At 44.7% G+C, this 17,449-nt stretch overlaps 1 protein-coding gene across 4 annotated transcripts in view; it reads right to left on the reverse strand.

The window, feature by feature from the left end:
- The window catches only part of RBM44 (RNA binding motif protein 44), a 36,330-nt gene that overhangs the window by 2,569 nt on the left and 16,312 nt on the right, over positions 1-17,449 (reverse strand). For 3 of the 4 annotated variants that reach the window (XM_035140700.3, XM_088675160.1, XM_088675164.1), the window contains 9 exons: positions 11,821-11,994; positions 10,392-10,467; positions 9,491-9,587; positions 6,183-6,296; positions 4,768-4,853; positions 4,603-4,676; positions 2,962-3,424; positions 1,244-1,389; positions 997-1,153 (listed from right to left, as the gene is read on the reverse strand). In XM_035140700.3, coding sequence (XP_034996591.3) covers positions 997-1,153; positions 1,244-1,389; positions 2,962-3,424; positions 4,603-4,676; positions 4,768-4,853; positions 6,183-6,296; positions 9,491-9,587; positions 10,392-10,467; positions 11,821-11,994 — 1,387 coding nt within the window. The remainder of the gene's footprint in view (positions 1-996; positions 1,154-1,243; positions 1,390-2,961; positions 3,425-4,602; positions 4,677-4,767; positions 4,854-6,182; positions 6,297-9,490; positions 9,588-10,391; positions 10,468-11,820; positions 11,995-17,449) is intronic. The other variant, XM_060282819.2, reaches the window with a different exon arrangement.

A 17,449-nucleotide genomic window follows, 5' to 3' on the forward strand; every position in this document is an offset into this window, starting at 1 on the left:
TGTTGGCTATTTCCCAAATAGCAGAGGTGAGCAAACTTGCAATTCTCTGTTTCTTTCATACATAGGAAGGTCAGTATATCCCCTAAGCTTTAAAAGTGTTCAGTGCACTCAACACGTGTTGATCACTCAACATAGTTCGCCTGTGAAACCTTTTTGTGTAACCTTTTGTCTTGAGCAAACCGTGTTGAGTGATTAGCATTATTGACTGATGAAGCTTGCTGCAAAACCTGGATAATATCCGGAGAACAGGTCTCATCAATTTGGCTTCAATTGACCATTTGTATCACTTTTAACGTGGGAGCAGTGTGGAGTTGTTTTCCTGCAACCGCTCCTACATATATGGCTTTGCACTTCCAGCAAACAACTACTCGAAGAATGCTTTCTCGGAACCGCTCCTACATGAATGGCTTTGTGCTTCCAGTGAATGACTATTTGAAGAACGATTTATTTGTTCCAGCCGTGTAATGAAATACTTACTGCATACACAACCGGTGTAGCAACGAGAGAGACATTAGTTCATTCTATGTTTATGAGTATCCCCAGGCTTGGTTATGCACATTGCACTTTAGTTTGCTCATTGTTTAGTAGTAAAATTGTCCTTTATATTCATAAGCCAAAGCCAGTTCTGGTGTTGTTGGTTTGTTGAATTCCATTACAAGCAACTTTCTGGGAACTACAGCTAGTGGAACAGTGAATTGAGCAACAAAAGCAACTCTCGTTTTTTTTCACAATAGGGTACATACCAGCCATGCAAAAATCAGTTCTCTACATGAAAATCTCCTCATCTGGTCAAGCAAGAGATTCTGGTCACAGTTCAGGAATACACATTGACCAAACAGAGGCACTTGAAGAGAGGTGTGGCCTGGAGAGAGCTCTAGGGGCAAGACAGAGGTCTGGAGGCCCACATTCTATTTTTGATCAAAGAAAATGACCAGATATCTGCCAAGTTAAGATGTATGCAATATTAGAATTTGAAGGTAGTTTGGGTATACTCACCTGCTTATTTCTCATATTATTTTGCTTTCCCTCAGATTTACATCCAAATCTCTTTTCCAGAAGTGATGAAGTCATTTGCACAATAGAGCTAAGTGATAAGCCACTAAGCAAACCCTTGTTTTCTTTTATCTCTACCAAAGCATCCAAAATATTGTCTCTAAAAGAGAAGGAGAAAAGGAGATGAGAACCTCCAGGGAATTTCAGTGAAAAAATTCTTCTGAATCCCACCATTAAAAAGTATACTTGCCTATGAAGCTCTGGATATAGATCTTCCAGCTTCTTCACCACTTTACGGAAGCTTCTCAAGTTTAATGCATTTGGTGGTATAAAGGTAGCGGATGGATTTGGAACAAACTGTACGGAACCCAACGGTAAGAGGCCCCCTGCAATATCCTAGGCAAATATGACATGAGCTACTTAATGCACAAAATAAGGAAAAACTGCATTTGTATTGAAGAACTAAGGAAAGCTAAAACTGAAACAAATCTATATATATATAAATGTAAACTGGGTATGTTCCGTCGTCTCAAATGTTCAACAAAACCGCTTGACCGATAGCGTTGAAATTTGGACACAAAGTCAAATGTGCCTACCCGAGTGACCCCATACCGTTTTCAAAGACAGATGTGTCACCTATGCCAGGTAAAAAACCCCAAACCCAGTGTTTCAGAACTCACAAATCTCCTGGGAACACAGGAGAGATTCCACAACAGCGCCCTCTAGCAACAGCTACACTGGTACTGCACCTAGGAAAGCTTCACTTTCCACTGTATCTCGGCTCGGCTTTGCAGACTAGGCCGTTGTGGAGGTGGGGGCTTGCTGGGGGGCTGGGGGAGAGGGGGCAGCCTAGGTCATGGGTCGGGACACGGTGGGCCCGATCACAGGGATGAGCCGGGGGTGGGGTGGGGGCAGGATAGGTAATGGGTTGGAGTCACAGGGATGCGTCTGTGTAAACAGAATACGCGTAAAACAGGGGGACTCTGAAGGTGAGGGGGGTCTGAAGGGGGACTCAGACTGAGCCACAGCAACGCATGGCAGGGCCAGCTAGTATTCAATAAAATGTTAGAAAATGCTTCCCACTACATTTGCAAAAAAAATATGGGAGCCTCTACTCACAGAACACCTTGTGTGGATTTACCTTTCAACCTGAGTGCGTACTATTCAAAAGTAACTGTGTCAACCACTTCATCATGGTTAGGTGGAGGGGAGGCAGCTGTCCCATCCCAATTCCATGCCACGTGATGAGCAAATTATCCCCTGCCAGGTCTAAACACAGTAACTGTATGAATGTAATCTGCAATTGGAGCTTTCCCATTCCTTGCAATCCAACCCTGGTTCAGGTTTTCTGCCTCACTTTCCTTGCTCTGCAGCCTGCCTGTGGTCTGTAAATCCTTCACATCCCACCCAGGACCTCTCTCTACTGTTGCCGCATCTTGCCTTTTATGCAGACCCTGGGGAGTCTTCCAACATACTCACGGTCTCATCGTTTCTCACCTGCCCACACCTTCATCTGGTCAGGCTGGGAGAAAAGTAGCAAGGCAGCAGCAGCAGCCCCTGCATCCCCCCCAACACCAACCTTAACAAGTATCCTACTTCTACCCCAAAGCGTGATCAATGGTGGTGCTAGACCAGGCACCCCCAAACTGCGGCCCTCCAGATGTTTTGGCCTACAACTCCCATGATCCCTAGCTAACAGGACCAGTGGTCAGGGATGATGGGAATTGTAGTCCAAAACATCTGGAGGGCCAAGGTTTGGGGATGCCTGTGCTAGACTAAGTTAACCATTGCTTAGATTCAGTGGGGTTGGGGCAGTTTGCTCCACAATGAAGCAGCCAATCCTATGCCCTGCACCCAGCCACTTAAATATTGTGTTAAGCAGTCAGTCTTATCCTTACAAAAAAAGAATGCATGCATTGTGTTTTAAAAGATGTTTTGACATACATTCCAAAAGGGGGGGGAAGTTACCTCTTGATCCATTTCAAGATGTGTACTTTCTGATGAAAGTTTAGAAGATTTGAGATCGGGCTTGGGTACTTTGTAAGGGGCTGAAGCATCAAGAGACACTTTTGAAGAGTCCAAGAGAGGCCGGGGATCACTTTCCGAAGGTAAAGGTAACCTTAAAGGACTTTTGGAGATATTGGGCCCTTTTGAAGAGATGTCAGACATTTTCCAAGTAGCTGAGGCCGAAGTGGGTGCATGAAATGTCACATTACAGTTATTGCTATTTTCCATATTCTTTTCACAGCTATAACGTGGTTCTTTGTTTCCATACTCTGGTTTCACATAACTCTGATAATCTGGGAGCCCATTTTCTTTTGCTGTCTTTACAAGTTGAATCTTTACCGCTTGCCCCTTTATTTCTCTCTCATTCATTTCTTTCACTGCCAGCTTTGCATCACAGGCTGTTCTAAAACCAAGGAAAGCATATCTAGAATGAAAAAGATGTGCCAAAATTAAGAAAAATGGAAAATTTAAGACCTATCCAATATGCCTCTTCAACTGTAAACCAAAACGTTAGAGCAGGCATCCCCAAACTCGGCCCTCCAGATGTTTTGAGACTACAATTTCCATCATCCTTGACAACTGGTCCTGTTAGCTAGGGATGATGGGAGTTGTAGTCCCAAAACATCTGCCTGTGTTAGAGGTATAATCCTTTCTCCTATGCAAAAGGATCAACTAAGCCCATTTACTTTCTTGCCCCTCTCAACAGGCCTTTGGCAACATAGATAAACAACACTACAGAACTATGTCACACCTCCCCTTCTTAAGGGGAGCCACGTGCGCACACACGACTTAGGCTCTGAGCAGGAACAGCATGACAAGGCTGCTTCTGGCAAAACCAGAGCAGCGCACGGAAACGGCGTTTAACTTCCCGCCGGAGCGGTCCCTATTTATCTACTTGCACTTTTTGATGTGCTTTCAAACTGCTAGGTGGACAGGAGCTGGGACCGAGCAACGGGAGCTCACCCCGTTGCGGGGATTCGAACCGCCGACCTTCTGATCAGCAAGCCCTAGACTCTGTGGTTTAACCCACAGCACCACCTGGGTCCCTGATAGATCCCTAGGATCCTACAAATCATCCATTAATAATGGAAATACTGCGGGCCTGCCACTTATGTGAGGGTTTGGTTCCGGGGATTCACAAGCAAAGGCAAAATAACACAAACTGCCCTTCTAAGAGGCAGAGGGCTGCTTACCAGGGCCTGGGAAGGTTGTGCGAGGGCCCCAAGAGCTTCCAAGAGCGAAGCAGCCCCTTTCTTGCTGGCCTCTGGGGTGCTCTCATAGCCCCCCCCCCACACCCTCCTTCCCAGAAGCCACTGCCATGCTTACCTGGTTTGGGAAGGCAGTGCAAGGGCTTGGGGATGCTGCCATAGCTCACTCCCATCCCAAAGCCCAGTAACCAAGGAAAACACGCTGGGTGCACACACAAAGGAACAAATAAATGGAGAGCAGAGGGTTTCCCCATCTCTCCATTTATTTATTTATTTATTTATCCCCCCCCCAGCCCCCCATGTAAGATTGTGATTGCTGGCCTACTGTCTTTCACCGAATGTGCTTCAGTTCTGAAATCATGCAAGCGAAAAATTACAGTATATTATACAGTACCTGTGATTGGCAGAATATCCACAAATGGAAATATCAGAAACATTATACTTCTTGAAATGAAGCCACAGATCAACCTGAAATAGACAAAAAGACTTTTCACTGACACAGGTTAAAAAATAGCATTCGGTGAAATACATTATTATATTGAAATATATGTTGACTTACCTCTGATACTAAGGGACTTAAATTTGCAACATGAACACTATTTATGTTCTTTAGCTCCTTTTTTGTGTCTTTTATAGTTTGTGTTTCTAGAAGAGTAGAATACAACAATAATGCATAACTCAGCATGTATATTTTGAAAAGAAAAAGAAATTTAACTGCATAAATAAAGCATCAATACTGAAGACGGAAAAGGCATTCAGAAATGGTTAAGAAGAAAAAATCCCTTCTAGAATTCTTTTTATGGTCATACATTAGGTCACAGTTTCTCAGAATGCAAAGGACCTATTACCAAGACTTTGATTAGAACTGTAAAAATTGCCATTTGCTCTATTTTTACAGTTTGTGTCTGACCTCTTACAATAAAAACTCACAAGTTCAGCTCAGGATCAGTATGTAAAAGAATAGCTAGACATATTAGAACATTAAACAGAGCTCTCATACAAGCCATTCCCCCTCCCCTTTTTTTAAAAAAGTTGCATGTCCTGCAAAGATGTAGATTTGGGTACTAGAACCAGTTAGCAAAAGAAGTAGCCAACACAAAATTTATTACAGGAATCAGTAATTGGGGGCTGCTCGTTACAAGGTATACTTATGATTACAATAAAATTAGCAATTAAGATTTTTTTTCTCATCTCCAACATAAAAATGACCTTCTGATCAGCAAGCCCTAGACCTCTGTTTAGCACCACTGTTTCACCACTGATCAGCAAAAACCTCTGTTTAGCACCACTGTTTCAGAAATTTCAAAGGACTGGGAAAGCATGTCCTTTTTCATGCTATGCGTGTCACTGAAAAAAAAAGATTTTACTTTGCTTGCCTTATCATTTCCCACAGGGAATACACCAGAACAAAACAGTAATATTTACTGCAAAAGTTTTTTTTTTTTTTGTGGAGTGCAAGGAGATTATAATCATCCTGCTGCTCCAAAGGCAAGAGGCAACAAACTTAAAAAGGAAGCTGATGTAATTCCTACTAGAGCCTGAGTTCCATCCTGTGGCAGAGCTGTTGAAGAATCCTTAGACAGGTAGAATGACAGACACTGGAGGCTAAGAAGAACACGCAGAGGAAACAAAAAGGACCAAGAGGATTCAAAATGCTGAGCCCAAACTGGCCCCTAGGAAGGCTGGGGAGAAACTACAAATCCACCTAACAGTGACCCTGTCCAGCCCACATTTTACTAGCTTCTCCGCAAGAGTATCATGGGGGATATCACCCAGTTTCTTAGGGTATCTGCATACACTAGAGATGACGCCCCTTGCCTTGAAGAGATGTGAGCACCAGCTACCTAGCTAAACCGTTTAGAACGTTTCTAAAACTGAATCTGTGCAGGGGTAGATATTTGTGTGGGAACAAAGGTAACCAAAGCTCAGAAGTCGTATCAGTGCTATTCCCAAACCAATACAGTCAACATTCACCTGATGTACCACATGGCTTTAACTGATCTGTAAGTGGCAGTGAAGAATCAGTTCCTGTCAGGTTCTCTGTAGCATCAAACCAGCCTTCACTGATTTCTTGAGTATCTGAAGAACCTTGAAACAGATGTAAATATTAAACACACAACACACAGGTAAGCTCAGAACAGGTAGAAAAAAGGTAAGCAGTCCTGGGCCCATCTTCAGAGCCTTGTCTTTAAAATTTGCCAAACGCACAAAATTTGCTGAACAGGATTCAGGAGAGCGTATACCAATATCTACGCCAATTGAAGGTCCGGTAAAAATAATTTTTTAATTAAGATTTTAATTATGTCAGGAGTCTCTCTAAAAAAAAACAGCTTAAAAATAAATCTGAACTTAATGCAAGAGCCTACCATACATTTACAATGTCTACAGACTAAATCTGTGAGATCAAAACACAGTGAGTTAAAGCTTGGGTTATTTTTTTTAAAGATAAATACAACATCTGACATTTAAGGTAAGCGCTATAAATATGACTCAATAAGCCACGTATTATTGTGGCAAACTATGACTATGAACCAAATAGCAAGGAAAAGCACTGTTCTACTCAGTAATTGCGGGGCGCGGGTGGCGCTGTGGGTTAAACCACAGAGCCTAGGCCTTGCTGATCGGAAGGTTGGCGGTTCGAATCCCCGTGACGGGGTGAGCTCCCGTTGTTCGGTCCCAGCTCCTGCCCACCTAGCAGTTCGAAAGCACACAGTGCAAGTAGATAAATAGGTACCGCTCCGGCGGGAAGGTAAACAGTGTTTCCGTGCGCTGCTCTGGTTCGCCAGAAGCGGCTTAGTTATGCTGGCCACATGACCCAGAAGCTGTACGCCGGCTCCCTCGGCCAGTAAAGCGAGATGAGTGCTGCAACCCCAGAGTCGTCCGCAACTGGACCTAATGGTCAGGGGTCCCTTTACCTTTTACTCAGTAATTACCAGTCTTTGTTCTGCATGGTGCTTGGGATGAGGTGTATGTGGCGCTGCCACTCCACGGCTTTTTCGCGGGTCCTCCTTAGTCTGCTGTCCTCCTCCTCCCCTGCTTGCCCTACAGCTAGGGGTGAGGCTGCTGCTGGTCCGTTTGTGCCGTGAAGAGTCTGTGCCTGGCTACTCGTGAGTGGCGCTGCAGTTTTAGGGCGGGCTGAGTGGAACGAGGGGAGAGACATCTTTGATCACCATGGACAACTGCAGCGGCATCGCCAATTGCGCGCCCTACAACTCCCCCTCATCCCGCCCTACAACTGCAGCGCCGCTCACGAGTAGCCAGGCGCAGACTCCTCGCGGCACAAACGTCTTAGAATTTTGAAGTGTCAGGCATAGCTCTAGTGGCTTTAGCCCAAACGTAGCAGAGTTTTCCTGCACAGCACAGAAGCTAGTTGAGGTGGAAATGACTAGTCGGCTAGACGTAGAATAACTATTTACAGGATTTATTAAAAGAAAATAAAACCAGCAGTTTCTGCATACAAAGCAAAGCAAAATAAATCCTCTCTGTCTCTCTCTCTCTCCAACCATACGCAGCACTCCTACTCCTAACACCCAACAAGAAACAATTGTGCTAGCATTCCTAGATAACAGAGTTCAGTGCTGGTCATTAACCAATCAGAGAGTAGTTTCCAGGCCAGGCAGACATTGGCTTTCTGCCAAGAGTAAATTGACACTGCCTTGAGTTAATTGTATGAAGCAAGAATCTGTAAGTTTCCCATGAGAACCAATTAACAGAAATTGAACAAAATGGACCGCCAGCAGCCTCACCCCCAGCTGTAGGGCAAGCAGAGGGGGAGGAGGAGAGCAGACTAAGGAGGACCCGCGAAAAAGCTGTGGAGGGGTGAGATATCTTCTATCGCCACGGCCAACTGGAGCAGCAGTGCTGGTCATGCCAAGCTGCCGCCCGGACTCCACGCAGCAGAAACAGACTGCCTTCAGCCTCCTTCCCAGCTGTGGGGTGGGCAGAGTGGGAGGAGGCAAGCAGACTAAGAATGCCCTGCAGAAAAGGCGAAAAGTGCTAAAAGTAATTTTTAAAAAAGCTTCACCACTCTGCCCCCCCCAAAGCACAGCGATTGCCAGCGAGGGAACAGCTGATAGGCAGCATGTTAGACATGTGCGACTGTTACCCTCTGGGCAATCCTCCCCCCCCCAAAAAAGCTCAACAAGTCAGAGCAATTTCCCCCCATTTTCTTAATTTGGAGTCCCCCCAAATAGGGGGCGTCCTATACACAGGAAAATACGGTAAACTGGATTTTTAAAATAAAATGCTTTTGGAGGAAAAATCTTTCAAAAGATAGTTTTCTATTTAAGTTACATTATATAGTAGTACCTTGGGTTACGTACCTGATCCATTCCGGGGTGCCATTCGCAACCCGAAAAGTACGTAACCCAAACAGCGCTTTCACAAAAGTGCAATAGCGCGCTTCTGCGCATGTGCGAACTGCTCAGAACACTTCTGTGCATGTGTGAACTGCGCAGAACGCTTCTGCGCATGCGGTGAACCCAGAAGTAAACACTTCCGGATCGCCCACGTTCGTAACCCGAAAGTACGCAACCTGAAGCGCACGTAACCCAAGGTATGACTGTAGTCCAAAGGCTATTTATCAAGAAATAAATATTTGTTTTAAGTTTTTCATGTGTGTTAAAACTCAGCTTATTTTATTTTTTAATTGTTTAACCACATTGGTTAACAAACATGGATGCATATACTATAATGTTATTGTTTTAGTTGAATAAATTGTTAAAATTGTTATTACGGAAATGGTTATTTTTCTCCTTCCAATAAAGTACAGCAGAAAAGCTGTCCAAATATATACAGTTAACTTATTAAATCTCACAATAATTTCATAATTACCTGTCTATGTATTTCTAATTGTACAGTATAACCAAATCAGTAACTTTTGATATAACTGTAAAAACTACTCTGAAAAATCATTATTCTAAAAATGAAACCTTCATCTGGTTGTAAGTATTAAGATTGTACCAGCAAGAATGAGTCTTTCTGAAAAAAAATGATTTAAATCAAGTCTTACTGAGTAGTGATTTAAATGAATTTGATTTAAATCACACCCACCCTGCTATACATTATGTTACTTTGGCACCACTACTACTAGAGGTGCCCCTTCCTAGTGTCACTTTGCCTGAAATCAAATCCACTCCCCAATTAGGAACATTCTGATTGGAATTTTGAAAATTGTGAATATTTAACTACTTACATGTCATATTTAATGCCTGGTATAGTTCAGACGACAAAGAGTTACAATGTAATTAATTTCACCCAGTATTTAAAAATATTTAACTTACTATTTTCCATAAGTTCATTTTTCTTTTCTTCAGAGGTTTTGTTGGAAAGGGACAAATCAGAGCCACTGTTTTCACCATCCTCCTTTTGACACATAACCTAAAGTTAAAAAACAACAACAGTACTTCAAATTTAAATTTTTGCTCAACAGACAGCTTTTCAGTGCCAACTTCTTCAAACACAGGCCAGTTTTAGAACAATTATTTCCTGCTTCACAATTCAGAGAAGCACCATTTTATTCTTATTAGGCAATAGGGATGAAAGTAGATGCTAGAAAGAAAGTATAGATGAGTGTAATATAGTTGTTTTGATGGAAAGATATGGAGATAGTTTTGCAAAATGTTTAAAAGGATTATTAGGAAACTGCTAAAAAAGATTGGAAAAGGAAATCAGTTAGGCGGGACTTGGGGAAGTCCCAGAAATAATGGTTTGAAGAGTTAGAAGAAAGTTAAAATGATTATAGGTATTCTTATTGTGTGGTGTGTGTTTTTTGGTATGTTCACTTTTCTCTGTTGATTTTCTTCTTGTTGTTGTTTTTTTTCTTTATTTTTGAATGTATAAAATCAATAAAAACTATCATTAAAAAAAAGAACTTGTAATTTCCAAACAGAAAAGTTACGCTTTTTGAAACAGAAATTTAACCAAAACAGTGAAAGCATACACATACACTCACTTAAAATATACTAAGTCTTCAATGAGCAATCTGCCTTGTGGTATTTATTTTTGAGGCTGATATAATGGTTCTGCTTTATACTGACCATATTATACCCCATTGCTGTAACAAGTTTATATTTATGTTTAATAGAGAAATTGAAATGTAAAATCAGCCTTCAAAATAAACCATTTTGAAAGTTTACAAGAATCCTTAAGGTAGTGTTGAAATGAAGTATGTAGAAGACTTACTAAAGGGGGTGAAGAAACTTCCATATTCTGTGGCAATGACACCTGAGACACGGATTTTCCTGTCCCAAGGGTAGAACTGAAAAAATAATCAAATGTATATTCATTGATTTGACATTTGTTTAGCCACTGTCTATTTTTTATCAGTTCTCAATGTGTCAGAAGAATCTTGCCTTTAATATAATTTGGAAATATTTTAGGTATGATAATGAGTTATGACCATTTCTGAAAGATCAAGTTAGCAGCAAATCTCAAAAACCTCCCATGGAGAGGTGCTAAAGGGCTGTGCAGATATCCACTGGTGAGACCAATCAATGAAAGTCACTGATTGCACATTGCCTTCGTTATCAAAGTCAATATTTTCATATTGAATGTGCAACATACAAAAGGCTTGACGTGTTTCAGATCCAAAAAGTTTGTGGACACTCCTGTAACTTCTCCCAGGCAAAACGTGCCTGGATAATTTTGAGCACTGGACTAAACAGAGATTTTGTAGCAGTTTCTAGGGATTGCATTATCCTAGGAGAAGTAGGGAAAAGAGGAGCTCCATGAACTGTCTGCATAGCTTAGTCCTATGTCCCTGCTTGTTCAAGGCCACCCATTTGTTACCTGGTGGAGACCTCCTGGGTGACAAGGGAATTCCTCTTGTCATTTGTGCCCACCTACAGTTCAGAAGATGGTAAAGGGATCTTGTAAAAACATCTGCCACTGCTGCAAAACACCTATTTAAGTCCAATCCTTTGTTCTCTTCTGAGGGCCAAACTACATTACAGTATTCATATTTTTTAAAAAGCACATGGAAACAAGCAACCTTTATTTGATGATGCCTTGCAACTGGACCTAACAGTCAGAAATCCCTTTACCTTTAGGCACTGCACATCAAATTTTCTCTTTCCAGGTAACCACATAAAGGGAAGGAACTGTTTAGTTAGTGACTTCTCTTATGAAGTAACATCTCAGAATCCTTTTGTTTCTCTGGAATAGGAAGTTCTTTGCCAAAACATAGGGAGCTTTTGAGAAAACTCTAACATGGCAGGAGTTGCATTTGAAAGAAAAAACTAAGGAAATACTAACATGAATATAGATGCATTCAGCCTCATGCCTAAATCTCCATGCTAAATTTATTGACTCACTAAACAGTTATTCCAAATACTTTTCTGAAACTGTTGTAAAAAGGCTAACTTCCTTGAGTAGTTTGCTTTCTTTGGAGTCATTGGACAAAATATTTATGCCTTTAACTCAACTCTTCCCTCCTACCTGACTTTCAGCCAGGTCCCACAGATACAGCAGCTCTTAGCCTTACAATACAATGCTATGAATACAACGAGTAAATATGCATGGATTATACTGAAAATGTTTGTATTATATTTGGTGTTCTGCCCATAGTCCGTTAACAGCCCACCTCCCGCACCAGAAACTATTTCATACATACCCATTTACAGATTTCTTTTTGTCCATGGAATTAATGTATGTCTGCCAGCAGTGCTGTTGATACATCTGATAGCGAATTTTTAAAAGCTGCACTTCCGCTTTTATAGCTCTCTGCAGTATTTCCTTACAGCAGCTTGGTAAATGGTTGTTTATTTCTTGAGAAAGCTGCATTATCCTTTTAAAAGAAATACTAAGTTTGAATACAAACAAATGTGACTTAGGGGATTCTACTTAAAGTGTACATTTAGAAAACAAAAAAGAACAATTGAAAATTCATTCCCAACCAGAAAAATAAGGAATTTATAAAGGTAAAGTTAAAGGACCCCTGGACGGTTAAGTCCAGTCGAATTTGACTCTGGGGTGTGGCACTCATCTAAGATTTCAGGCTGACAGCTTTCCGGGTCACCTGGCCAGAATGACTAAACCGCTTCTGGCGTAACAGGATACCGTGACAGAAGCCAGAATGCATGGAAACACCATTTGCCTTTCCACTACTTATTTATCTACTAGCATTGGTATGTTTTTGGACTGCTAGGTTGGCAGAAGCTGGGACAAAGCTAGGGAAGCTCACCCCATAACACAGATTCAAACTGCCGACCTTCCAATTGGCAAGCCCAAGAGGCTTGGTGGTTTAGACCACAGCGCCACCTGCATCCCTATAAGGGATTTATAAGCCAGTAATAAGTGGCGCTGTGGGTTAAACCACAGAAATAGGGCTTGCTGATCAGAAGGTCGGCGGTTCGAATCCTTGCAACGGGGTGAGCTCCCGTTCCTCAGTCCCAGCTCCTGCCCACCTAGCAGTTCGAAAGCACATCAAAGTGCAAGTAGATAAATAGGGACCGCTCCGGCGGGAAGGTAAACGGTGTTTCCGCGTGCTGCTCTGGTTCGCCAGAAGCAGCTTTGTCATGCTGGCCACATGACCCGGAAGCTGTCTGCGGACAAACGCCGGCTCCCTCGGCCTATAGAGCGAGATGAGCGTCGCAACCCCAGAGTCGGACACGGCTGGATCTGATGGTCAGGGGCCCCTTTACCTTTAATAAGAACAGCAACGTGAATAACATTCTTACTCAGCTAGCCTTCTGTTTTCATGGCCTAGTTCTAGTCATACTAATTCTCACCAGCCTGGATTCAGGCTGCTCCTTCTTAGAAAGGCTGACAATCCAAACCAGAAACTGCAATGGAAAGAGGGGAGGACAATTTTCACGGATTCGCTGGAGTAGAATAGGTGGTGGGGAACTGCTCTGCTGGAAAACCTGACTAAGAAGTTGAGTTTGATCCTTAGGGATCAACGATAAAATGACCTGTTTGGTTTGACTTATTTCATTTGTAAGCTAGGAGAAAAATGGCCAAGGACCTGCGTTCAGCCCACAAACAATTATGACTGATCCAGTGACTCAGGGTATTTGAATACTTTACTTTCCCTTGATATAATAGGGTCCATGTTTTATAACCACCTCTTGCTTAACAATTATGTTTATACTATAGTTCTAATCACTATCTTCCATGTACCTCCATGCATTCACATACCTGTGGTTTATTTATTTTGGTTTTAATCTTTTTATTTGTTTGGCACTGATCTATAATTGTATATGGACTATGCCTATTGTCATCAGTTCCTGTTTGTTAACATTGTTATTTGTAGAATCTTGAATCACCTGTTGTGTATTGAGTCAAAGGATTTTATATCTGTATTATTATTGTCTGTATTTGCATTAGGATAAAGTAACTGCCTTTTGGTTCCAGAGGGTACAGCTACTATTGGTTCATTTAAACTGCTGTATTTGGATCCTCTGTCTTATTGGTTCCCTCCAAAAGGCAGCACGGTGATTGCCTGATATTGTTCCCTCCAAAATGTATCCCTTCCTAGCTAGTCCCCTGTCCCTATAAATGTAGCCTTCCTGCCCTCACAGTCAGTCTTGTTCACTTTAATAAAGAGCTGTTACTAGAGAACTGCCTCCAGCATATTATGTCAAGAGAGCTGAAATCACAAACCCCACGTCACAACTACTGGCGACGAAGGTGGGATCCGGAATGCTGAGGAGCGGTTAAACACAGCCCTGCCTCAGAGTCCGGATTGCAGCGTAGAACAAGACTCACTGGCCAGCTGAGAAGACGACCCTGCCCGCTAGGACAATGGAGAGTCCAAGGGTATTGGAGCCCTTCCAGCTATCAGAGCCCCACACATGGGAAGACTACGTCGAACGCTTCGAGTTCTTTGCAGTGGCTCAAGGGATCACCGATGCCAGCAAAAGAAGGGCCACATTCCTGAGCTACTGTGGGCCCGAGACCTTCAAGCTGGCCAAGGCATTACTTGCTCCAGCGAAGCTGAGTGAGACATCTCTCAAAGATATTCTTGCCTGCCTAACAAGCCACTTGGCGCCTACTGAGACCAAGATGGCCCGGCGGATGGAGTTCCATAAGAGGCAGCAGCGTGCTGGGGAGTCTGTATCCGCATTTCTGGCTGAACTCCGGAAGCTCGCTCAGCACTGCGGCTTTCAAAATCTGGAAGAGACTCTCCTGGATCGGTTTATTGGTGGTCTGAGCAGCAAGAAAGCCAGAAGACGCATCGTGGCTAAAGAAGAGGTTACCCTTGCTTCAGCCTTGAAGGAGGCCACCGCCACGGAGAATTATGAAAGAGAGGAGCTTGATGCCAGTCGCAAGGCCACTAAGCCACAGATAGAAGTTGCGCATGCCATGGACGAGCTAGAGGCTACTCCGAGCCAGAGCCCAGTCCGTGGGGTCGAGTTGGTGCGTCAGGCCTGCACAGTGCACAAAGATCGCCGAGGCAGTTGCCCAGGTTGTGGAACCATGAGCGGAAGAGTTGTCGTTTCAGGGATGCTATGTGCCGGACGTGCGGAAAGACGGGTCACATCGCCAGGGTCTGTAGATCGGCGGTGTCGGGAGCGACAGGAGCACCTAGACTGGAGCATCGCAGACCGCCCACAGCACCTCGTTTTCTAAAGGACTGCCACTACGTAACGGAGATCAACGGGAGGGCCGTGCAGTTTCCAGCGCAAGGCAAGGCACACGTCAAGGTGAAGATTGAGGGTCAGCAGTGCGACATGGAGGTGGACTCCGGATCTGCATTCACCATCGTGTCAGACCAGACCGCGAAGACATTCTTCCCCAGGGGTAAGTTGCCCCCTCTGGAGCCCTTCCCGGCAACCTTGCAGTCGTACTCAGCAGGCCGCATCCATGTTATGGGAATGTGTGCCGTGAGAGTTATTAACTTTTATCATTCGTTCTTACCCCAGAAAGCTTCGGTAGCTGAACCATTACATAGACTTTTGCAGAAAAAGAATGTGTGGCGCTGGGGGCGGGAGCAGCAGAAGGCTTTTGACTCCTTGCGAGAAATGCTGAGTAGCAGGAGCGTCCTTGCTCATTATGATGAGTCGAAGCCGCTGGTCCTGGCATGTGATGCCTCTCAATACGGCCTGGGGGCTGTGCTGAGTCATAGGGAACCGGATGGGTCGGAAAAGCCCATCTCTTTCTATTCCCGTACGTTGTCACCCACGGAGCGCAACTATGCTCAAATTGATAAAGAGGCACTAGCAATTGTGTCAGGAATCAAAAGGTTCTATGATTATTTGTACGGTCGCCATTTCTCCATTCAAACGGACCACAAACCACTGTTAGGGTTGTTCAACCCAAACAAACAAACGCCACAAATTCTCTCCCCCAGAATGTTGCGTTGGTCAATATTCCTGAATGGGTTCCAGTACACCTTGACCCATGTGCCGGGGAAACAGTTGTGCCATGCTGATGCGCTGAGTCGATTGCCCCTTCCTGGCGGGAGCAATGAGGATCCTGCTCCAGCAGAGCACATTATGATGCTAGAAACACTTCCGGGGGCTCCTGTAACAGCTACTGACATAGCTGAGAAAACGAGGAAAGATGCTGTTCTCTCCCGTGTGCTCACTTGGGTGGGGAGGGGGTGGCCAGGTGGTCCGCATGAAGAAAAATTCAGGCCTTATGCGACAAGGCAGCACGAATTGTCCATGCATAAGGGTTGTCTCCTATGGGGAGATAGGGTGATGTGAGGGACAGGGGATATCGCGAAGTCCCTCCCCTCCTGAGTTCAAGCCCATCCCCGAGCACAGGGGAAAGCAGAGAGAGTTCCGATTCCAGTGGGGAAGCAGGAAGTCGTGTCCGAGGCTCAGGCAAGGTAGAGGAGCCAGGGTCCCAGGTGGGACAGGAAGGGGCGAATAAGGGGGGAGACCCATCCCCCCAACTCCGGAATTACGCAGAAAGAGGAGGGGAAAGAGGATGGGTCTGCCAAAGCTTTTGTGTTGGAGAAAGACGCGCCAAAAGCCATTCGGAGGTTCTGAAACCGAATGACCACATCGTTCCTTGTAAATAGCAATGACTTCAGCACTGTAAATACGCAGCACCAATAAAAGAATAAAATGCAGAGCTGCGTAGCGTCGTCACTCTGAAGTAGCCTGATCCGGCCTCTGTGACAGCAACCTCCGAATCTTTTTTTTGGGCTACTTTGGAGTTGGCGGGATGAGTGTGTCAGAGGCGGAGAAATGGCGGCAGATCGCAGAGAAAGCCCAGCAAGAACTGCAGCAGCTGGCGCAGCAGGCACAGGGGGAATTAAAGGCAGCTAAAGAAGAAACCAAGAAGGTCCAGGACGACAGGCTACAACTTGCGGAACAGGTGAGAGCACTTCAGGAAAGAGAGCAGCAATTAAGGGCGGCGGCGGTAGACCTCCAAAACAAGCTAGATGCAGAGAAAAACAAGGCGGGAGGGGCACCCCAAGTCCAAGTGCTGCCAGGAAGGAGAGCCGGGACCCTAGTAAGCAAGTTCAATGGAGACCCGAGGGAATATCATGGCTTTGAGACTGAGATTGTGTATGCTCTTGAGCTGCACCATGATGAGTTCCCTGATGATGAGCACAGGGTAGCGTTTATTGTGGAGCACCTTACCGGGGCAGCCAGGGAGTGGCTAAGACCGTTAATCGCAACAAAGAATCCTTGCATGAAGAATGTCAAACTATTTCTAGAAGGTCTGAAAATGATGTATTCGTCCGATAGTCATATGGACCAGACTAAGGAGGAACTTCATAATTTACGCCAAGGAAATATGACAGTTCGCGCATATTGGGCGAAATTCACCATGCTGGTGCACAGACTGGGGTGGGAACTAGAGTCAGCCCCAATGCAAGCGGCGTTCTATTTGGGTTTGCATGAGGAGGTGAAGGATGAGCTCTCGAGAGGTCCAAAGCCCAGTACTATGGATCAGCTGAGCAAAGCGACTCTGGCGGTGGGGGTGAGACAGGAATCCCGGTGGAGCGACAAGCAAGCAACGCGCGCAAAGCGGGCTTGGTTCCCACGGTCGCAGGAGAAGCCACTCCCCCAACAACCCTTTCAAGCCACGCCTGGGGCCAGCCAGGACCAGGAACCCATGCAAATTGATAGCGCGCGTGCGCGGGCTTTTCAAACCCCAGCGGCGACAAGACGCAGGGAGGGAAGAGGCGGGAATTGCTTTCTCTGCAACTCCCCCCAGCATCTCGTCAGAGACTGCCCACATCGCAGGGAGTGGCAAGGAAAGGCGGGAACGGTTATGCCCTCCCTCACTGATGCAGCACCACAGCAGGGAAACGGGAAAGCCTGGCTGCAGGAGACAAG

The sequence above is a fragment of the Zootoca vivipara genome, chromosome 1, assembly GCF_965207765.1.
Source record: "Zootoca vivipara chromosome 1, rZooViv2.hap1.1, whole genome shotgun sequence".
NCBI lineage: Eukaryota > Metazoa > Chordata > Lepidosauria > Squamata > Lacertidae > Zootoca > Zootoca vivipara.